Source organism: Bos indicus, chromosome 11 (assembly GCF_029378745.1).
Source record: "Bos indicus isolate NIAB-ARS_2022 breed Sahiwal x Tharparkar chromosome 11, NIAB-ARS_B.indTharparkar_mat_pri_1.0, whole genome shotgun sequence".
NCBI lineage: Eukaryota > Metazoa > Chordata > Mammalia > Artiodactyla > Bovidae > Bos > Bos indicus.
Window position 1 is genome coordinate 45,959,149 of NC_091770.1, and position 24,240 is coordinate 45,983,388.

Sequence of the window (24,240 nt, forward strand, 5' to 3'; positions counted from 1 at the left end):
AACTAAAGGATCTTAGGGCCAGGACGCCCGCCTGCACACAAGTCGCCGGCTCCTGCTCAAGACTCGAGTCTAGACGACGCGGGGAGGGGCTAATGCGGGGAGGACCACCGCTAGACAGTCCCAGAGATGAACCTTCCCGACTTCACAGTTGGGCAGAGAGCAGTCGGTTTGGCGCCCAACTGCTTTTTCCTTGAAGCCAGAACCCTGATTGGCTGTCATCCCGAGAGTATTGAATCGCAAAGTGGTCAAGGAAAGAGAAGGAAATCATTGAACACCACTCTCCGCCGGTCCTAAACCGCAAATGAAAAATGGAGATTTCACACGCGGAATTGGCCCTGGAGCGGATTTCCGCTTTCTGAGTGGAGAGCGGAGATCTACAGGGGTGGACGCCGGAAGAGAGGAGACGGGGCCGATCCGCCGCTCTCCGACTCTGCAGGATTTTGAGCCGGCCCATTTGCTCCACAGTATTAATTTCTAGTCGACCCTGTAAAATCGGAGGACCCAGGGCAGGCAGACCAAGAGGAACTACACTTCCCAGCAGGTTGTGGGTGCTGGGCGCCGGGCGGTGTTTCCGGCGCGTGTGCAGTCGCTGGCGCCCGGTGTGCAGGCAAACTCATGGATCCCGGCGGCCGGTGGCGAAACCTGCCCAGTGGGCCCAGCCTAAAGCACTTGACCGACCCCTCTTACGGGATCCCGCGGAAACAGCAAAAGCCAGCGTTGCAGGAGCTGACGCGGGCGCATGTCGAGTCTTTCAACTACGCTGTGCGCGAAGGGCTCAGCCACGCGGTGCAGGTGAGCTTGGCGTCCTCCCAGGCGCTCCTCAATTCTGGGTTCTCTGGCGCCGCTAGCCCCTGCTACAGGCGGATGGAGCAAAGGGACCTGGCGGCGGATGGGGTGCGGGTTGTGTGAGGCGCTGGAGAAGGAAGAGGGAGAGGTGAGTGAGGCTGGGGGCCTGGAAGAGGGAGCGGGAGATCCAGGAGACGGGGGAGTGGGGCAGAGGCCCAGCGCCGGGCTATGTCGAAGAAGGGGCCAGTGAGGCATTAAAGCGAGATTCAGTGGGAAACCTTTGGCCCTCCTTAAGAGACTGGTAACATTATTAGGTAACATTTACTCCAAACTAAAGTGATTGGTCTAGAGGGTGATGGTAGCAGGCTTCAGGTGAAAATAATGGGGTAGGGTCTCATTTAGTAAGCATCCTGATGTCTCCGGGCACTTGACTCTGACAGTGAGGGAGAAGCAGACCTGTGTAAGAGACAGTTCTTGCTTGCGATCTTGTTTTGGGTGGAGGTAGTGGAGCTGTGATGGAGAAGGAAATGGCAACCCACTCCAGTATTCTTGCCTGGAGAATCCCAGGGACGGAGGAGCCTGGTGGGCTGCCGTCTATGGGATCGCACAGAGTCGGACACGACTGAAGCGACTTAGCAGCAGCAGCACCAGGTGGAGCTGTGAAAGCAGGGGGGCACAGAGGAGGGAGGTGCAGCTAACCCAGGGCAGGACCTCATGAATCCAGGAGAAGAGTGCGTTCCCTCCAGGTGAAGTGCAAGAGCAGAGCTCAGGGGTCTCCACCCTATGCTTTTGTTGGATAGGACTTGTTATGCAGGAGGGGTGGAGAGAATGTTGAAAGTTGAGCCAGTCTCTGATGCTTGAACTCTCTTCTGCAAATAATGGGGGAACCATCGAGGCTTCTTCGAAGACTAATCCTGCTGCTTCACCCATTTGCAAAAGATGAGATATTTTTGTCTGATGGGAAATAATTTCTATCATGCCTGGACTCATTGTATCATGTCTATGAGAAAAATTGTAAATCTGCATATAAGTTAATTGACCCTGGGATTTATTAAAACAATGAAAAAGAGTCCAGCGTTGAGATGATCAAGGAACGTTTGTGCTAAAATGGGTTCTCTGGTAGCTATATGGTAAAGAATCTGCCTGCAATGCAGGAGACCCAGGTTCAATCCCTGGGACAGGAAGATCCCCTGGAGGAGGGAATGGCAACCCACTCCAGTATTCTTGAGGAAGAGCTTGACCGGACTACAATCCATGGGGTCGCAAAGAGTTGGACACTGCTTAGCAACTGAATAACAACATACGCGCACAGAGGGTACAAAGTAAAAATGTGGAGCAGAGATAAGTTAGGAGTTTGGGATTAACATATACACACTACTGAAGTCAGGTACTTGGTTCAGAGGATAGCTTTGTCCCGTAAACAGCTGTATCCCTAGAATCTATTATAGAATCCAACAGTCAGTAGACCAAAAAAATCTGCTTAATGCTGTTTTAGGTACTTAGGATATGAGTAGACCGGATGTCGTGTTAGCTCTTTTTAGATGTGTCGCATTGGCATGATAGCCATCAGTGCTTGTAGAACGCTTGAGATTTGAAAGAGTGTTCGAGAGAGAGTGCCTTAAAAGTGCAAGTGGTTGACTGTCTCAACTGTATTTCAGGCCGTCCCTCCCTTTGAATTTGCTTTCAAAGATGAGCGGATCTGTCTCACCATTGTGGATGCCGTCATCAGCCCTCCAGCCGTTCCCAAAGGGAGCATCTGCAAAGAGCTCAACGTTTATCCAGCAGAGTGCCGAGGCCGGAGGAGCACCTACCGGGGAAAGCTGACAGTGAGTATGAGTGACAGCATGCAACTCACACACTGTACATTTTTTTGAATAAGCTCAGTGCCTAATACGGTTTATACCAGAGTTTGGCTTTCTCAGTGCTGTCATCTGAGCGATCCCATCTTTTAAACCTAAAGCATAGAATCATTTAGTTTATGGTCCTCTGCCTTAATCTTTTAAAATACTCATCTATTCTTTTTTTATATACATTTTTTTTTTCAGTATTCTATTGTGCTTTATCACAGGATATCGAATATAGTTTCCTGTGCTATGGAGTAGGACCTTGTTGTTTATCCATTCTAAATGTAATAGTTTGCATCTACCAACCCCAAAGTCCCAGTCCATCCCTCTGTCTCCCTCTCCTAGAATACTCATTTATTCCTATAGATCTAGATAGTCCTCCCTTTTTTCTTTTTTTTTTTTTTAACTTTTCTCTCTCATTTTCACTTAGGCCGATATCAGCTGGTCAGTGAATGGAATCTCAAAAGGAGTCATTAAGCAGTTTCTGGGCTACGTTCCCATCATGGTGAAATCCAAGCTTTGCAACTTATACAACCTTCCTCCAAAAGCCCTCATCGAGCACCATGAGGAAGCAGAGGTACCTGCAGGGGAGCCGTGCCCTGAAAGACCCAGTGACAGTAGAAAGGGCCAGAACTGGAAGTGCGAGAACAGAAAGCTTGTCAGGGAGTTCAGTTTTCTTTCTCTGCTTTAATTTCTAGATAACAGGGGCCTTGATCTCTTGTCTGTGCTCTGTGTAGTTTTCATAACGAGTCTCAGATGAGACAGTGTATGAAAAAGAACACTCTAGGGGCTTCCCTGGTGGTCCAGTGGTTAAGACTTCATGCTTCCACTGCAAGGGGTGCAGATTCAATCCCTGGTGGGAGAAGTAAGTCCCACATGCTGTGTGGCATCAGCAGAAAAAGGAAAAAGAGGAGGAGCAAATGGCAACCCACTCCAGTATTCTTGCCTGGGAAATCCCATGGCCAGGGGAGCCTGGCTGGCTACAATCCATGGGGTCACAGAGTTGGACATGTCTTAACATTTAAACAACAACAAGATAGATTTGTCAGTTTCTGTTATGTGAGTACTATAAGAAGCTAAATACTTAAAAGCATTATTTGTGATTTAAAAAAAAAAAGAACTCTTCAGTTAGAGAATATTACTATTTGTGGGGGATAATTGGTAGGTTTTTCCCTAATTTTCTGAATGATACATATTTAGAGATGTATTTGAATTTTTACAGCTCTCTCAACATTTTAACCCACAAAATGTGTCTAATATGTCTGCTTTACCTACAGTCGAACTCTGTGGATGTATTAAATGCTTCATATACCCTCCCTTCAGCATTTCCTTCAGCTCTGTTAGGTGGCTTGGGTTGAAGTAATTAAGATGTGCAGACTCTGCCTACAACAGGGAGACTGTATGTGGTGGGAAGAGGCCTTTGGTGGCAGATCTGGGTTTGACAGCCAGCTGTTCAACTTTCCCCTTGTGCATCTTTGCAAAGTTTAATCTCCCTGAGGCTCAGTTTTCTCTTTTGAAAATGGCATGTAGTTGTCCCACTTGTGCTGACATAGAGCACCCAGCATGATATACCTGCTGTGTGTGTGTGTGTGTGTGCACACATGCGCAGGCTCAGTTGTGTCTGACTCTTGCAACCGCATGAACTGTAGCCCACCAGGCTCCTCTGTCCATGGGATTTTCCAGGCAAAAATACTGGAGCCGGTTGCCATTTCCTCCTCTAGGGGATATTCCCAACCCAGGGATCAAACCCACGTCGTCTTGTGTCTCCTGCATTGGCAGGTGGTTTCTTTACCACTGAGCCACCAGGGAAGCCCATGCTGGGTTCACGAGAAACCATACTTGTGTGGAAGCAAAACCATTACTGTTTTCAACTTTAGACTTGAGTAAATTGTTTTTGGTTTTTAATGTCATTGAAAAGTGCAGTCATTTTAGGGATAAGAATGTGGCAGGTTATGTCCAACTTGTCTGGTCAAAGGAAGTACCATGATTTCCTTCCATACATTTCTCCCAAGTCTCTACAGCCTTTTTAATGTGCTTGAGAAGATTTAATTAAGTCGGCAGTTTCCCAGGGACCCGCAGGTCCTCTTGCTTAAGGGCACTTCTTGTGCACATCTGGTTAGGAATGAGGGTGATACTGGCCCTTAGTCAGTATCATGTTTGCAGGTACTTATGTGTCTTTGTTTAAAAATTTTTAATTCATCTCTTTGGCAGGAAATGGGAGGCTATTTTATCATCAATGGCATTGAAAAAGTCATCCGAATGTTGATTATGCCTCGCAGAAATTTCCCCATTGCAATGGTAAGACCAAAGTGGAAAAGCAGAGGGCCTGGCTACACTCAGTATGGTAAGTTGCAGGGATGTTTGGAATGTTCTTTCAGAAATATTTAAGCTGTTTTATTAAAAGTAGATGTATGCACGTAGAGTCTGATATTTTTCTCTCATATATATAATTTTTGGTTTGTTTTTCTGTTAAGCAATTCTGTGCTATAAATTCATAGTGGAACACCTAGTTTCTACTGTGTCAATTTTTTTTTTCAAACTGAATGAACTTTTTTTTTTTTTTTTTTAAGAAATAATTTTATTTATTTATTATTGTTCTGGGTCTTCGTTGCTGCACAGGCTTTTCTCTAGTTGCAGCGAGTGGGGGATACTCTCTAGTTGCAGTGCATGGGGTTCTTGTTTCAGTGACTCTGCATGGGCTCTTAGGGTGCGTGGCTTCAATAGTTACTGCATGTGGGCTCAATAGCTGTGGCTCATGGGCTTAGTTACTCTATGGCATGTGGGATCTTTCCAGATCTCAGGGGTCAAACCCATCTCCTCCATTGGCAGGTGGATTCTTCACCACCATCAGGGAAGCCCCTGAACATGGGTTTTTATGTTATTGCTTATGATACTGAAGGCTGGCTGACTTGGCCAGAGGTGGGTCTGGGCCTCTGAATTCTTCCAGTTCAGGGGGCACGGCATTCACCTTGTCTCTGACTGATAGCAACCTGACCTCTGTTTGATCACTGTCCATGACAGGGCCTGGCTGCTCAAGATAGCATTTTGCAGTCTGGAATCCTATAGTTAAACAGTTCATTCTTACAATTGAGCTAAAAATCTGTCTCTAATTATACCCGTGGATACTGCTTAATGGTAGTGTTGCTGAGTTTCTGATTATTTGCTCTGTTTGTTTCAATAGGAGTTTCAATGCACTGTGTGAGAGAGGAACATTCCGCTGTCAATATGAACCTTCACTACTTGGAAAATGGCACGGTTATGTTGAACTTTATTTACCGGAAAGAACTGTTTTTCCTTCCTTTGGGATTTGCACTTAAGGTGTGACTTACTGAATATACTTCTTTTGTTAGGAAGCGAATCGTTGGAAGTGCAAAATGGATAGGTCGTCCTCATCAGCGTTCATGCTATGCTAATATCCACTGCTCCATAACAAGTTACCTCAAAATGCAGTGGTTAAAACATGACTAAATATTTCTATTTCTGTGGTCAGAAATATGGAAGTAGCTCCTGATGTGGGCAGTTCTGGCCAGGGTCTCAGGAGGTTGCCATGAGATGTCAGTGGGGGCTGCTGTTGTGTAGAAGGGTTGCCCAGGGCTGGCGAATCCCCTTCTGAGGTCGACTGAGCTTGGCTGCCAAGTCAGTGCAGGCTCTTGGCAGGAGGTCTCAGTTCCTCTTCACAGGCCTTTCCACAGGCTTCTTGAGGCACCTGTCTTCCCCAGAGAGTTCACCAGGAGAATGAGGCTGCAGCTGCAGTGCCCGTCACAACCCAGCCTTGAGAGTCACACTTCAGCTTCTCTGCCATACTCCCTTGGTCACACAGGCCAGCCCTGTTCAAGGCAGAGGAGACCAAGATTGTGGGTACCAAGTGGGAAGGGTCATTGGGACATCTTGGTGTCTCCCATACAAGTGTGACCCTTATTTTGAAGAGCTTGCTTAGATTCAGCAGTAGTAGAGGCCTGATTTTTCTTGGGTTTTAAAAAGAAGTAGGAGAGAACTATTACTAAATGATGGTTAACAATTTTGAAAAAAAAAAACTTTTTTGCATATATATGGAATTTTAAAAGATGGTAATGATGACCCTATATGTGAGACAACAAAAGAGACACAGATATAAAAAACAGACTTTTGGATTCTCTGGGAGACGACGAGGGTAGGATGATTTGAGACAATAGCATTGAAATATGAATATTACCATATATGAAATAGATGACCAGTCCAAGTTTGATGTGTGAAACAAGGCACTCAGAGCCAGCGCACTGGGACAACCCAGAGGGTTGGGATGGGGAGGGAGGTAGGAGGGGGGTTTGGAATGGGGGGACACATGTACACCCGTGACTGATTCATGTCAATGTATGGCAAAAACCACCACAATATTGTAAATTAGTTAACCTCCAATTAAAATTAATTAATTAAATAATCTTTTTTTCTTTCTTTCTTTTCTAGGCACTCGTCAGCTTTTCCGATTATCAGATTTTTCAGGAGCTCATCAAAGGAAAGGAGGATGACTCTTTCTTTAGGAACTCGGTTTCTCAGATGTTAAGGATCGTAATGGAAGAGGGATGTTCCACACAAAAACAGGTCCTTAACTATCTGGGGGAGCGCTTCAGAGTGAAACTCAGCCTTCCTGACTGGTACCCGAACGAACAAGCTGCAGAGTTTCTGTTTAAGTATGTGAAACTGTTTCTTAGGGTTGGGCAGTGTCTGTGGTTACCAGTAAGGATATACATGGGGCTGGTGAGTCGTCTGGAAATCAGAATAGCCCTGGGGGTGGGATTCTGGTGTAGGGAGATAGGGGCTAACTTTGTTCCTGCAGCCATCCTCACCTTTCTCTTCCTGCTAGCTTCCTATTTTATATTGTACTTTTAAGGTTTTATGTTGAAATAACTTCAGACTTCCAACTCACCAGTTTATTAACATCTTTCTTACTTTCTCTGCATATACATCGTTTTTCTTTCTGCATTATCTGAAAGCTGCAGGTATCATGTCCCTTTATTTCCCCAAGGCTGGGACTCTGTCTTCTGTATCCACTGTGTAATTGTTAAGGGAGCCCTGCTGTAGTCCTCCACTGAGCAATCTGTAGCCACAAGCCACATTCAGGGCCATTTCAACTGAGAAAACGAGTTGTTTTTTTTTTAATTGATTTAAATTTAAATATCCACTTATGGCCTGTCCCTACAGTCCTAGATTTTGTGAGTCTGTTCTGTTCTTTTGCTAATGTTGCCAGCAAAAGTGAAAAGCAGTTTTTGGAAAATGACTGAAGACGTCTAGGGTAAATGTGGATTGGGGACCTTGGTTAGCAGGACATGGGATAGTATCAGTAGCTGGATTGTTTTAAGCTTTCTCTTTCGGCAGCCAGTGTATCTGTATCCACCTGAAATCCAACACTGAGAAGTTCTATATGCTTTGTCTCATGACCCGGAAGCTCTTTGCTTTAGCCAAAGGAGAGTGCATGGAGGAGAATCCTGACAGTTTAATGAACCAAGAGGTTCTAACTCCCGGTCAGCTCTTCCTCATGTTTCTGAAGGTAGGTGCAGGCTGTTTCACCCTGGAGCATCCTTACCTCTTGTGGGATGGTGTGGCCATATTCAGCAGTATTGTTTCTTGCATGCTTATAATTTCTAGTTTGAGCATTTTTTTTGTAGGTTTGTGTTTTTTTTTTCCCTTCTATTTTTTGTTTGTTTAGCAGTAAGGGACTTAATCAGAGGCATTAGCTTACGGCAGGTTCAGGACTTTAGTATCTTCATAGACGCTAAATAAAAACTGTCAAATCTTGGTCATAACATTAATGATGAAGTGTAAATGGCCAATATACTCACTTATAGTCAGTCCCCATTATTTACAGATTCTGTACTATTAAATTCAACTACTCATTAACATTTATTTTTAACTCAGCAATATCAGTACTTGCGGCACACTCCTGGTCATTTGCAGACATGTACAGAGTGCTGAAAAGTTATTCTTCTGAGGCACAAGGCCCAGCTCAGTTCTGATGAGCAGTAAACGAGTGTCTCCTCAATGCCATGTTTTTCACATTTTTCTGCTTTTTCTTGGTGATTTTGCTGTTTAAAATGGCCCCCATGCTCAGTGCTGAAGTTCCTTTCCGTGGTCCTAGCTCAAGAAGGCTGCATTGTGCCTGCCTTATAGAGGAAACACTTACATTAGACACATTTTGTGCAGGCGTTGAGTTATGATGCTGTTTGCTCTGAGCTCAGTGGTAAAGAATCAACAGTGTAAACTAAGTGTTCACAAACACAGAAAACAAGGTCATGTGTTGATCAGTTGACAAAGATGTCAGTAAATAAAAACTCACTGACATCTGACCCTGCATTTCCTCTGGGAGCAGGGGTTTTGTGCAGTGTTCACACAGATGTTGTAGGACGTGATTATTGTAAATAATGAGAACTCTGTGTGTCTGTGTGTGTCTAGGGAGAGAACGTTATAATAATTTTATAAGAAAGTTGATTGGATAGCATTTTATATTTTTTATATTATCCCTAAAAAGAATTTAAGATGGAGAAGGAAATGGCAACCCACTCTAGTGTTCTTGCCTGGAGAATCCCAGGGATGGGGGAGCCTGGTGGGCTGCCATCTCTGGGATCGAACAGAATCAGACACAACTGAAGTGACTTAGCAGCAGCAGCAGCAGCAGGCATAACAAGCCCTCAATCAAAGTTAGGTATTTCTCTCCATAGCTTTTCCATGGGATGAGGAAAACTTTCCTAGGAGCATTCTGAACAGACTTGCCCACATTCCTCATTGGCCAGACCTGGGTGTGCCTTCTCCTGACCAATCACCAGCAAAGGAAATGCAGTTATGTTAATTATCATGTCAGTTCTCCAGCAGTTTCCCTGAGGCTCATGCTACATATAGGGAGTTGGGATGGTGGGGGAAAGATACCTGCACAAAATCAAATTCTGAGAGGGAGGAGTAGTGGGAAAAAGTGCAGAGGAAGAGAACTGCAGAAACTCCCTCAATAGCTTGCTAACTGCAGACAGGTGAGGGTGGCTATCCTAGATTGCCCAGCCATCAGTTGACCCTCCAGCTGACTGAAAATGCAGAGTTCAGTTAGGTTGACCCAGACCAGAAAATTTCCCCAACTGACCCACAGGATCAGGGGCTAAATAAAATGATGACTGTTTAAAAAAAAAAAAAAAGAATTTAAGAGATAACATAATGACAGGAAAGATGGAGAGGACTGAAGTAAAAATCTCCAAATTCATTATCAATAATTAGGGCTTCCCAGGTGATGCAGTGGTAAAGAATGCGCCTGCCAATGCAGGAGGTACACGAGACAGAGGTTCAATCTCTGGGTAGGGAAGATCCCCTGGAGAAGGAAGTGGCAACCCACTCTAGTATTCTTGCCTGGAAAATTCCATAGACTGAGTAAATATGAAATTTGTGGTTAATTAAAACACCTAAAAATTAAACTGTTTTTCTTACTTCAGGAAAAATTGGAAGCTTGGTTAGTGTCTATTAAAATAGCTATAGACAAGAAGTCTCAGAAGACCAATGTGTCCTTAAACAGTGAAAATTTGATGAAGATTTTTAGTCTGGGAATAGACCTTACAAAACCATTTGAATACCTTCTTGCTACTGGAAATCTACGTTCTAAAACAGGTGAAATTAAATAAATGGGCTTCATTTTGTTACAATTTTCAGATTATTTGCTTAATGTCAGTTTGCATATTGCTATGAGAGATGTTTTTTTGTTTTGTTTTGGTTTGGTTTTTTGGCCACACCACATGACACATCAGTTCTTAGTTCCCTGACCAGGGGTCAAACCTGTGCCCTCTGCAGTGGAAGCTTGGAGTCTTAACCCCTGGACTGCCAGGGAAGTCCCGGGAGAGGTTCTTTTTAAAAGTGAGCTGCTCACTCATTAAAGACCGATTTCAGGTTGTGAATTTTGACAGGTGTATATTGGGCTGAAGGGCTTTAGACAGGTTGTCTGTATAGTTTAAATCTGATTTTAATGAACAAATGCATTTCCCATACCTCCTTCTAGAAAACCGGAAACTGCTTAGATTTCTGAGGATAGGTTAACTAGGTGGTAGTCTGAGAGGGTTTTTAGACATACCCATCCCTAAACCAGTCATATCAGAACACCTGGAAAACTTTACTAAGTGGTTATTGAAGGGCCAGAAGTCTTTTTTTTTTTAAAGGAGATGATACTGATGGAAATTCCTTAAGGGCTAACAAGTGCTTGTGTGTTATACAACTCTCTCTCGGGTGAATCCCGTTTAATTATTTGCTGTTTTGTAACTCACTTATGTTTCTCCATAGAGATCATGTGGAAGAGATGGGGAAACAATTAAGGCTAATAGTTTGTGAAATCTGGGGATTTTTACTGTATTTTTTTCCTTTGTAAACTCTTCCCCTCCCCACAGCTGAATAAACTTTGTGATAACCCACTCTGTGATCGCTAGTGTGGGCTTCCCAGGTGGCTCAGTGATGAAGAACCTGCCTGCTGATGCCTGAGTCGGGAAGATCCCCTGACAAAGAAATGGCAACCTACTCCAGTATTCTTACCTGGGAAATCCTATGGACAGAGGAGCTTAGCAGGCTACTGTCCACAGGGTCCCAAAGAGTTAGACACAATTTAGCAACTGAGCATGCATGATCTCAAATGTGTTCTGAGGTTTTATTATCTTTTCAGAGCCTCAAATAAAAAGAGGCTTTTTCTTTTTTTTTTTTCAGTTTCTTCTATTTTTCAATGATGTCTGTTTTATTAAGGTCTTGGCTTCCTTCAAGATTCTGGACTTTGTGTCGTGGCTGACAAGCTGAACTTCATACGCTATCTCTCCCATTTCCGCTGTGTGCACAGAGGGGCTGATTTTGCTAAAATGCGGACCACCACTGTGCGCAGGCTGCTGCCGGAGTCCTGGGGCTTCCTTTGTCCCGTGCACACCCCTGACGGGGAGCCCTGTGGACTGATGAACCACTTAACCGCCATCTGTGAGGTCGTCACACAGTCTGTGTACACAGCATCTATTCCGGCTCTACTCTGCAACTTGGGTAGGTGGTTCGCAGCAGTCAGCAGTCTGTCTTGTTTGCTTGTGTGGGTTTTACAGGTGCAAAGCTATTCAGTTGTGCTTCTCTGGGGTTTGAGCAGAGAATTCATATAAGGGTGATGGTGTCACACTGTGGATAACCTGTGCCATTTTGTAAAGCACCTTTACAGAGGTTGTTGACAGCTCATGGATGAGTGTTCTTACTTAGCTAGAGTAGATTCTTGTTATTTGCAGTACTTCTCTAAGTCACCACTGGCACTGAATTAGCAGACACTGAGTCATTGGTCCTAGGGAAGAAAAGGTTAGGTTCCTGCATACCTCTCGTGACAGCATTTTCATCGGCTGCTGGGTCCATGGCCTTGCTTTATGCATGCTTCTGTTTAAAGATGCCTTATTTAATATATATTGTTGATTCATTAATACTGAGCTTTCAGCTAACTACACTGTAACTATAAGCTCATCAAGCCCTGTGCTTAGGGGCCAGCACTTTGGCACTGTGCTTGAAGGCCATTTTAAACAGCAAAAGCACATACAGCACTGAACAGTGCAGAAAGGACCCTTATTTGCAGTATGAGCTGAAACTGCATCCCCTTGTGTGACCTCAGCCGGAAACATGCTTCTGGTGACTCAAAATTTTCACTAGATGTCCTCAAATGATGCGAGAGGAGCCACTAGTATTGATGCTGGGGTTACAGATACATTTTAGCAAGTTGGCAAATTTGTAATGTGTGAATAATGAGCAAATGTAATTAGATTTTGGAGGGGGAAAATATGTTTACCTGGCTCAGAAACAAAAATATAAAAGGTATACAAAAAAAAAGCCTCCTTTATACCCCTGTCCACCTGCTACTCTGCTCAAAGCCAGAGACCCTAGACCTGGGGGTCCTTGCTGAAAGACTTAAATGTTTCCTCAAGCCATATAAAAACATTCTGGTCTAGAGACAAGGTGACTAGATGTCTGGAAAGGTAAAGCCATTGTTGAGTCTGGAGGGAAATTTAAATGTTGGGAAAGCATCCTAATGAGATCATTCCATTTGTTCACTTCACCAGGGGTCACTCCAGTTGACGGAACTCCACATCGGCCGTACAGTGAGTGCTACCCTGTCCTGCTGGACGGTGTCATGATTGGCTGGGCCGATAAGGAGATTGCCCCTGGCATTGCCGATTCTCTCCGACATTTTAAGGTGATCTTGAGTCTCTGTGAATTGTTTTGTCCCTCCATCTTAGGTTTTCATGTCTTTTCTAATTGTTGAGGTAGCCCTAGGGTATTATTGAGTGTGAAGGGGTTGGAGGTCAGAAGCTAATTCTGGAATTGCCCATATGGTCCTTCTGGTGGCAGCATCTTGCCTTACACTGACCTCATTGGTTAGGGTCAGTGACAGGTATTTGAGCTACATGCTTTTTTTTTTTTTTTTTTTTTTGGTTTGTTTCATTGAGGCCCTAGTCTACTATTTTAACACATTTTTAACTTTTTTTTTTCCCTTTGTAAATACTAATGGCAGATAGGGGATCTCAAAATATGGCCTTATATTTCAAGTAATACTGAAGCTAATCAAGATAGCAGTCATAACTGGTTGCCTTCTGTTTCTTGAAATACTTTTTTAAAAAGTCAAATAGAATAACATTCTTTGAATAACTAAACTTTAGAATTCTCTCTGGGAAAGAGTCTTTGTTGCTTAGATAATGGCCAGGAGTTTGGCAGTAGGATGAATTTGTAGTTTATGCTCTGTCCTGTTTAGTTGGGTTTTTTGTTTGTTTTTCAGCTTTTTCATTGCTTTACTTTGATAGTTTTACACTGAAAGCATGTTTGAGCAGCATAGAGAGCTCTCATATGCCCATTACCGAGATATACCAGTTGTTATGTTTTCCCCCACGTGCTTTCTCATTTGTATGCTCTATAAATACTGTGTACATTTTACTTCCAAACCATTTGAAGACAGTGTACAGACATGTCCCCTTTTCCATGAAGATTTCAGTGTATATTTTCTAAGAACAAGGATTTTCTCTTTATTAACCACAGTGCACTTAAAAAATCTCAGGTGGGTGAAGTCTATAGCTGATATTCAGATTTTTTTGTCTGGGACCCAGTCCAGAATCCCATGTTACGTGTGGTTGGCGTGTTTCTTCAGTCTCCCTTAATCTGGGACAGTTCCTCAGCCTTTAATGTCTCACTTTTTTGTTTTTAAAGAGTATAGACCAAATTGTGTACATTGTCTCTTGATATATGTAGCTTTCTTATGATGAGACTCAGAATATCATTTCAGGAGGAACTTAATGTAGGCTGGTCTCCTGGCTGCTGACGTTAACTGTGATCACTTTAAGATTGTGTTCTTTAGTCCCCACACACAATTCTTTTGCTTGTATACTTCACCTATGGAGAAAAAAGTTGTGAGATTTTCTCCTTAGACATATTAAAAGTATTATATTCATTCCCTGACAAAGATCATTCTTTATTAATAAAGATGAATAACAAATCTTCCATTCCTGGAATAAATCCCACTTGGTTATTATTTTAATACCTAATAAATGCGGATACTTTCTCAATTTTATTTAAGATTTTTTAAAAAATCGACAGTCACAAATTTCTGCTTGATAAAAAGCATTAGAAAGTTTTCCTTGGTGTTCAGTGCTCTGGAGCAGTCTGCGCAGCAGTGAGTTCTCTGGTCTTAGGTCTTCTAGAATTCACCTGTGAGGCCGTCTGGCTCTAGTGCTGTCTTTGGGGCAGCTCCTTGATACCTTTATGTCTAATACAGAAGTTGGTCTTGAAGCTTTTTACCTCTGCTGAGGTCTGTTCTGGTCACCAGCATTTTATCCATTTCATCTTGGTTTCAGGGATATGCAAAGCAGCCTCATGGTTTTAAAATTTTGTTTCTATGCTCTTCCCCCCTTTGCCTTTTTTTACTCAGTATATTCATACCCTTGGTTTCCCCACAAGGAAAAAGAATACCCATCCCTTTCTCAATTACATCAAAAGAACTAAAAATGTTTTATTAGTTTGAACCTTTTTCTGTTCTCTGCTTCTTTAATTTCAGATTTTATCTTTGATTTCTTATACTTTGTTGTTTTACCTTTTGGGCTAAGAATTAATTCATTTATTTTTATTCTTTCATTTTACTAATAATATATTTAACTGTAAATCTATAAGTTCTACTTATATATTATATATTCAAGTATTATATATACTTAAATATATGTTATACTTATTGCCATAAGTTCTACCATACAGATTTCATTTTTTTTTTTCACATTTCTGTAATTTTAGTATTTCTCCTTTCACCCAAGTGTTCATAGATTTTTTTGTTTGTTTTTTTAATTGCCAAGTGGAAGGGCTTTTTCATTGAATCCATTTTAAAATAACACCAGTAATCTTATATTTTAGACATCAGCCAACAGAATTGCATATACTGTGTTTACCCACACATTCTTGGTTTACCTTTTGCTCAGTCTCAGTTGTTACTAGTTTGCCTCATAGTGAGATTGAGTCCCCAAGAAAGTAGGGCTTTTGCCAGCTCTCAGTGTGGGGTGAATAGCTACCTGTGGGGGGCTGAGGCTGGCAGGGTACTAGATGTGTTACCTGCGAAACTTTCAAGGTGTTGCTTTTCATGTTAGATCTCCTCCTCCGTACCCACCTCCTAGGTGGCAGAGGGATAGACGTCACTTATTCTTCACGGAACTCTCTTTTTATTGAAAACAGGTGTTGAGAGAAAAAAGAATTCCTCCCTGGATGGAGGTGGCCCTGATCCCCATGACAGGAAAACCAAGTCTGTACCCAGGATTGTACCTTTTTACCACTCCTTGTCGACTGGTGCGGCCTGTGCAGAACTTGGAACTAGGCAAAGAAGAACTGATTGGAACTATGGAACAGGTACATAGACCCCTGTGATGATATGATATACAGCTTTCAGAGACTCAGTTAACTGTTAAAGTGTTACAGTGATCATGACAGTCAGGCATTTGAAAGAAAGTCACAACTTATTTTCTGCCTCCTCTGTGATCAGCATGAAGCAGTTTTCATGCTTATCAAACCTGAGAGGGTTGGTGTTCACCTTAGCTGCCTTTCCCATCCCACTCAGCTCCCCAAGTTTCTTTGCACCTGGCTCTGCCTTGGGTGGTGAGACTGGAACATTCTGCTAAAATCACTCACAATCTTTGCTTACATCTCTGTAGTTGCAAAACTCTAGGCTTTGTGCTACTGATAAAAATTTTTCCTCCTTCCTATCCCCCTTCATAGTTGGACCAGGGTAGATTTAGAATGAAATGTTTAAGATGTGCTATTTCTTACTGTGCATCCCTGCAGTGTTCATGATACTGGGTGGGTGGGAAGGTTTTCTTAAACTCTGATCAATAGTAAGAGCTAATATGTGTTAGCAGTCACAGTTACATTGTGCCTTGAACTTCCTGGTCCTTCCTCTTTCCAGATCTTCATGAATGTTGCCATCTTCGAGGATGAGGTTCTGGCTGGGGTCACCACGCACCAGGAGCTCTTCCCTCACAGCCTGCTGAGTGTGATCGCCAACTTCATCCCTTTCTCAGATCACAACCAGAGTCCGAGAAATATGTACCAGTGCCAAATGGGTAAGACAGAGCATAGAGTGGTGGTGGTCACAAAAGAAAACAGACTGCAATTTTTAACTCTGAGATAACTTCAAACTCAAGAGAAAAGCTAAAAGTTATAAGAATAGTACAAAGAACTTCCATAGACCCTTTACCTAGATTTTGCCTCATTTGCAGTTTCCTCTTGGAAAGTGAGCTGCTCCTTTACCCCCTGAACATCCTGCTATGTATTTCCTAACAACAGGGCGGTCTACTTACATAATCAAGGACAATTACTAAAATCGGGAAATTTAAGAATACATTATTTTATAGCATAATAAAGTTTGTGGAAGTTTTTCCCTGGGTAGCACCTAGTCCAAGACCATATGTTGTATTCAGTTCTCTTGTCTCTTTAGTTCTTTAAGTTAGATCTTTAGCCTTAAATGTCTGTCTTACCTTATTTTTAAGAAAAAGATAAATTTATCTTGTAGAATGTCCATCAGCTTGGTTTTGCCTAAGGTCCTGTGATTAGATTTGTTAACAGTACAAGCCGTGTGGTCACCCGTCATTATCATCTCTAGTGCTTTCTTTCATTCGTGCCTGGTGATTCAAGTTTTCATGGAGGGTCATTTCAGCCTGGAATTTTCAGCCTGAACAGCTTCTCTTTAACATTTTTTTATAGCTAGCTGCAGGTTGCTGGCTGCAAATTCTCTTAGTTTTCATTTATCTGAGGATGTCTTTATTTCATCTTCACTTGCAGAAACTGGATATATAATTCTGATTTGACAGGACTTTCGGGTTCCCCCCTCCCTGAGCACTTAAAAGATGTTGTTATGCTCTGTTTTTTATCTTTGTCATTTCTAATTAGAAGTCATTGGTTATGTGTATTATTGTTTGCTTGATTATAGTGTTATTTATTTTTCTTCTGTCCTTAAGATTTTCCCATTATGTTTGGTATGTAAGCTGATTGACTGTGATATGCCTAAATATGTTGCTGTTTGTATTTATCTTGCTTGGATATTCCTAAACCTGTTATTTTGCTGATATTCCTAAACCTGTTTTTAAAAATTAAGTCAAATCTATAAGATATTCTGTCATTATTTCTAGAAATAATGAGACTGTTCTGTCTCATGTCCTGAGATGTCTGTTATGCATCATATATGTTAAGCCTTTTAACACGTTATTGACCGGAGGACTTTTGCAGAAACTAAGGCTTGTGGCCGATGATTTGTTATGTAAGTTAATGTTGAAATGTCTCTGGTAAATAACATTTGGGTAACAAAAGACATACTAATACATCTCCAGTCAATAAGTTGTTAATATTGTCCCATAAGCCATTGAATTTTCTGTTCTCTTTTTTTTTCTTTCTTTCTCCTTCAGATTGGGACATTTTATTGATCTGTCATATTCACTGACTTTTCTGTCATTACTGAATTTTTATTTCAGACACTTAATTTTTTAGCCTAGAGCTTCCATTTGTTTCATTTTTATAGTTCCTGTTTTATCTGAGATTCTGATCTCCATTCATGGTGGACGTATTTTCCATTACATTTTGAGCACAGTTGTAACAGGTATTTTAAAGTCATTACCTCCCAATTCCAACATTTGGATCGTCTCAGGATCAGTCTCCACTGATTGCATCTTTCTTGAGTCTAGGTCACATTTTCCTGTTTCTCTGTATGTGTAGTAATACTGGATTGTATTGTAGATGGAAAATATGTGGTAAAGACTGGAATTTCATGGTGGTCCAATGGTTAGGACCCAGTGCCTTCACTTCTGGGGCCCAGGTTCAATCCCTAGTTGAAGAGCTAAGACCCTGCAAGCTGTGTAGTCAAAACAAAAAAAAATGGATTCTATTCTGTTCCTCTGGCGAGGGCTGGTTTTCAGATTTCTGGAAGCAAGCTTCCAGTGGTTGATATGTGCTCTTTAGTCTTAGCTGGACTGCTTATGTCTGTCCCACCGTGCATAGTTCTAGAGTCCACCAAAGATTTGGACTGCTGTTCTGACTGGGCCATCAGACAAAACATAAAAAACAAAACATCCAAAACTGAGAAAACTGGAAATTCATTCAGCGCAGTTCCTTTTGTCCAAGTGTTAATCCCTCTCTAGTTTGTAACTTCCTGTGGTTACATTCCAGTGCTTTCAGCTAGTATGTGTATGTATGTAATTGGCTTTTGTTTTTCTTCTGGATCTTTTACTTATACATGTTGAGAGTGATATTGTAGGAGTGGCCCTCTCTTACTGGAAGCTGCAAATCTCCCTTTCTGTTTTTTAAAAGTTCCCCTATGTATATATTTATCTATTTTAGTTTTTAAAATCATTTTGTTTTGAATTGATTCTCTGTACTGTAGGGAAGTACAAAAAAGAAACTTCTCTATCCTGTACCTGACTACCCAGAGTTAACAAATACTGACATTTTGTTCTGTATGTGTGTGTGGGTAGGTGGATGTCTGTGTAAGAAAGTAGTCTAGGGACTTCCCTGATGGCCCAGTGGCTAAAGCGGCATGCTCCTAGTGCTGGGGGCCCAGGTTTGATCCCTGGTCAGGGAACTAGATCCCACATGCAGCAACAAAGATCAAAGATCCTGCATGCCTCAACTAAGACCCAGTGCAGCCAAATAAATAAAATTAAAAAAAAAAAAAAGAAAGTCGTCTAATTAGACAATAGTTACTATCACTCCTCTCCCACCAGTAATAGTAATGTCCCGTAGTTTTGTATGTATCCTTTAAATCCTCTTTTTATGCTTTTTTTACATTACACATTTCCATAAACTAGGTCTAGAACTATTCGGATTGTGTGGCAAATCTACACGAATATATCCTAGTAAATGTCATTCCCTACTTTTTCTCACACAGCATTGTTTTCATGGTTGGGTCATGTTCATACACATTTGTCTACTTCATTTTCACACCAGGTATTAGTCTGTAGTAAACGTAACCAGCATGACTTACTCATTTATTCATCCCCTTATGATGAATATTTGGTTTCCAATTTTATATGTTATCTTTGACATCAACAGGGAAAAAAACAAAATGTTAATGTTTTTTTTCCCTTTGTAGGTAAGCAGACCATGGGCTTTCCACTTCTCACTTTTCAAGATCGATCAGATAATAAACTGTATCGTCTTCAGACTCCACAGAGCCCTTTAGTAAGACCGTACATGTATGATTATTATGACATGGATAACTACCCAATTGGGACAAATGCCATTGTCGCTGTTATCTCTTACACTGGCTACGACATGGAAGATGCCATGGTAAGTGCTGCTAAGAGGTGTACTTCCACCCTTTCTCATTTTTAACTTTTCTGTTTACCATCAGATCACTGAAGGAGTATTTCTTATGTGCCCAAGTACCTAATATTTGATGCATGAATGTTCTATTAATTAATTCCTGGTCTAAGTTAAAAGTGACAAGGGGACTTCCCTGGCAGTTCAATGGTTAAGACTCTGTCCTCCCAGTGTTGGGGGCACAGGTTCCGTCCCTGGTTGGGGACCTAAGATCCTATATGCTGCTCAGTAAGGCCTCCCACCCCGCAAAAAAGTGTCAAACTTTGAGGGATATCACTAGATATTTCATATGCATATAGCCTGCGTATTTGAGTGCACAGTGCAAGTAGATGTCAAATGAATGTAAAGTAATCTTAGAAACATCTACTTTTTGTATTTATGCATGATTGGGTTCTCAGCCATCTATATGTGTCTGGATTTTAATAGTTAGCATAGGTGATTTGGGAGATGTGGAGTTTTAAAATCAAATGCCAGTTATCCTAAACCAGTTATAATGCTAACCAGCTTTATTTTGAAAACCCTTATTTGGCCTCAGTCCGTTAAATTAATGATCCTCTGACTTCACAGATTGTGAATAAGGCCTCTTGGGAACGAGGCTTTGCCCATGGGAGTGTCTACAAGTCTGAATTTATAGATCTGTCTGAAAGAATTAAACAAGGAGATGATAGTCTGGTCTTTGGAGTCAAACCTGGAGACCCACGGGTTCTGCAGAAGTTGGACAATGATGGATTGCCATTTATTGGAGCACAACTGAAGTATGGAGATCCATATTACAGCTACCTAAACCTCAACACCGGGGAAGGCTTTGTGATGTACTATAAGTAAGTTTGCATACCCGGAGCTATTTCTTATGGGCTATTTCTCAGTGAAATCTCTGGAAGTCAGTGAATGTTATTTTTCAACAGAATTTTTGGAGTAATACTAGGGGTAGCTTAGTCATTAACTGAATGGACATTTCTTATATGAGATGAAGTTCTGTGGTCTGTTGTACTGTTTTGTTTTCCTACTTTTCTTGTCAGTCTGTTAAATCTGATGAGTTATATCTGGGATTTATTTTACAACTGTTATTATTCAGACTTGATCATCTCTCTCAGACATGTTAATAATGTGTCTTAGCTAAAAAGTGGAATTCATTATCCCTGTTACTAAAACTGGATTTTTTAGGTCTTAGCTGCCTTTCTTGCTACTGTTCTTCCAATCACAGTTCTGTAGTGAATGTAATCAATACCCCTGTCCATAAGTATTTTTAGGGATACCAGCTCTATTTGTAGTGAAGAATAGAGATAAGAATAATTTTTGCAAATATCCATTATGAAACACTAAATACTAATATATCAATAAAAGTATCTCTAGACATTTATTTATTAAACAACAAAAATTTATTTTTTCACAGTTTGGAGGGTCAGAGTCCCAGATCAAGGTGAAGGCAGGTTTGGTTTCCCGAGGCCTCTTGGCTTGCAGGTGGCCACCTTCTCCTTGTCGCACATGGTATTTTTTCCTGTGCACGTGTGCCTCTCTTGTCTCTCCTTGTATCCAAATTTCCTCTTCTTATGGTGATGCCAGTTATTAGATTGCATTCAGGAGGGACCGGCCTAATGGTCTCGTTATTAACTTCTATTACCTTTTTAAAGCTCCGATGTCCAAATACAGCCACATTCTAAGGCACCCTCTATTCATTTTAACAAATATTTGACATTCTGCCCTGTTTACTTTTTCCTAGGAGTAAAGAAAACTGTATTGTGGATAACATTAAAGTGTGCAGTAATGATACCGGCACTGGCAAGTTCAAGTGTGTGTGCATCACGATGCGAGTGCCCCGGAACCCAACAATTGGAGATAAGTTCGCCAGTCGTCACGGGCAGAAGGGCATCTTGAGCAGGCTGTGGCCAGTGGAGGACATGCCATTCACTGAGAGCGGGATGGTCCCTGACATTCTGTTCAACCCCCATGGTTTTCCATCCCGCATGACCATAGGCATGCTGATCGAGAGCATGGCCGGCAAGTCTGCAGCTCTGCACGGGCTCTGCCACGACGCGACCCCCTTCATCTTCTCAGAGGAGAACTCAGCCCTGGAATACTTTGGCGAGATGCTGAAGGCCGCTGGCTACAACTACTATGGCACCGAGAGGTTGTACAGTGGCATTAGTGGGCTGGAGCTAGAAGCAGACATCTTCATAGGCGTGGTGTACTACCAGCGTTTACGCCACATGGTCTCCGACAAATTCCAAGTGAGGACCACAGGAGCCCGAGACAAAGTCACTAACCAGCCTGTAGGGGGGAGAAACGTCCAGGGTGGAATCCGTTTTGGGGAGATGGAGCGGGATGCCCTTTTAGCTCACGGTACATCTTTTCTCCTCCATGACCGCCTCTTCAACTGCTCGGATCGGTCAGTGGCCCACGTGTGTGTGAAATGTGGCAGTCTGCTTTCCCCTCTGTTGGAGAAGCCGCCCCCATCGTGGTCTGCCCTGCGCAACAGAAAGTACATCTGTGCCCTCTGTAACCGCAGTGACACCATTGACACCATCTCCTTGCCTTATGTCTTTCGGTATTTTGTAGCTGAACTGGCAGCTATGAACATCAAAGTGAAGCTGGACATCGTTTAACCTGACGCAGGTCTTTTGGGTCAAGACTGCTGTCAGATTAAAACAAGATGTTGTTCTGGTGAGGCTATTCATAGTTATTACTCTGGAGTGTTTCATGGTTGTCAGAGCTTTCAACCAAGACCTGGCAACTCAGAAGGCAGACTTTCTCAGTTGCTCTAGTATAACTATTGAAGGTGACTTTCAGTATATTTGTTCTTTAAAATTCATACATTGACAAATAGAAGGATATTCAGGGAAAAGTCTGTCTAACCCCAGGTTCTCTGCATCCTGCTTTCAGCAGGCAGTGACTGTCAAACATTTATCTGTCCATGTGGAGCAGAGCAGTTCAAAATAAACACAGTGTAAGCGTATATGTAATTTTATATTTTCTTACATTAAAAAATAAAAGGTAGAAATTTTTAACAGCTTTATTGAAGTGTATGTTTACACAAAAAGTACACATATTTAATGTATATAATTAGGTGGGTTTGAACATATGCATATACCTGTGAATGATCACCACAGTCATGGTAATAAACATCACCTCCAAGTTTCCTTGTGTCCCTTTGGGTTGTTTTTTGGTGTTTTTAATGGTAAGAACACTGAACTTGACATCTATGCTATGGACTATGGATAGAACACAAATTAATATATCACTCCATAAAAAGTTATTCAAAAGATTGATGTGTGTCTCCAGAAACTGGGTTTTTGTATAACAAAAAAACAATGTCTTTATTGAAAGTGAAAGTTGCTCAGTCATGTCTGACTCTTTGTGACCCCATGGACTATACAGTCCATGGAATTCTCCAGGCCATAATACTGGAGTGGGTAACCTTTCCCTTCTCCAGGGAATCTTCCCAACCCAGGTCTCCAGCATTGCAGGCGGATTCTTTACCAACTGAGTTATCAGGGAAGCCAGTCTTTACTGAAGAAGTGATAAAATTGAATCTGTATATAACATGTCTATAAGTGAACGGTTGCTAAAACACATAAAAAGATATAACTCAGAATTGAATTTTATACTTACATGACTATAACAAAAATGTATCTAAAAGAGCTATATTCAACATGGAATGATATGAAATATATTAATATCTATGAATGGACAGTTTGTATAAAACAGTTTACTCAGGAAATATCTGAATACAAGAATGATTGGTATCTTTGAGAATAAACTACTGTAGAGTGGGAACAACTATACACACCCAACTCAGCTATATGCTACGTATCTATAATAGGAAAATAGAATATAGAAGAAAATATTTCAACATAAGAAATTTCTGTATACATAATTGAATATATCTTTTATATCTCCATGAGTGAAGAGTTTGTGAATCTAAATGAGTGTATCTACCAAAAGGAAGGATTTATATACAAAAGTGAGCAATAGAAAATATGTCTAAATGGCATGTTGGTAGAAAACAAAAAAGGTGTCAGGAATTCCCTAGTGGTTCATGTGTTAGGACCCCGTGCTTTCACTGCAAGAAGCCTGGCTTCAATCCCTGGTCAGGGAACTAAGGTCCCACAAAAAGTGCAGCCAAAAAGAAGGGGGGGAAAAAAGCTGTCTACTGAAAGGAAACATCTATATAACACATACTATGAATCTGGAATAAAATGGGGCTAAAATGGAAATGAATATATCTACTCAAGAGTATAGCTGAATGATTGCTTACTTATCTCTGAATTGAATGTTGGTGTAATGACGAGTGTATCTAATCAGAATGAGTGACGTGTTTGTATCCATGAATGAAGTGTTTGTGAACACAAGTGATGTATATGGAGTATTAGAATACAAGTAACTGTCCCTGTTAATAGGATTTAGAAACAAGACTGAAAGGTTTCTTCCCTATGAATGGGTTGCTGGGTGTCTATGGAATCAAGCTGCCACATTGAATGATGTTTTATGTCTCTATAAATGGAGTGTTGGTGAACCCAAAGGAATATATCTACTCAGATAAGAAGGTATATACAAGGTCTATGTGTGTGTGAGAAACTCATGTGTAAATATATATATATATATAAATATATAATCTCAATTAATGAACAAGCAAAAAATTACTTAGGAGAAGGAAATGGCAACCCACTCCAGTGTTCTTGCCTGGAGAATCCCAGGGATGGGGGAGCCTGGTGGGCTGCCGTCTATGGGGTCCCACAGAGTTGGACACAACTGAAGTGACTTAGCAGCAGTGACTGTATGT

The 24,240-nt window shown here is 41.7% G+C and overlaps 1 protein-coding gene across 1 annotated transcript; it reads left to right on the top strand.

Annotated features, from left to right (window-relative positions):
* Positions 1-527: 527 nt before the first annotated feature.
* POLR1B (RNA polymerase I subunit B) lies at positions 528-22,597 on the top strand. The gene is made up of 15 exons (XM_019970247.2): positions 528-792; positions 2,445-2,612; positions 3,061-3,207; positions 4,842-4,974; positions 5,812-5,948; positions 7,074-7,297; positions 7,983-8,154; positions 10,076-10,247; positions 11,361-11,642; positions 12,689-12,822; positions 15,333-15,503; positions 16,057-16,213; positions 19,231-19,427; positions 20,028-20,281; positions 21,181-22,597. The coding sequence occupies exons 1-15, from the start codon at positions 616-618 to the stop codon at positions 22,061-22,063; spliced, it is 3,408 nt and encodes a 1,135-aa protein (XP_019825806.2). The 5' UTR covers positions 528-615; the 3' UTR covers positions 22,064-22,597.
* Positions 22,598-24,240: the final 1,643 nt, after the last annotated feature.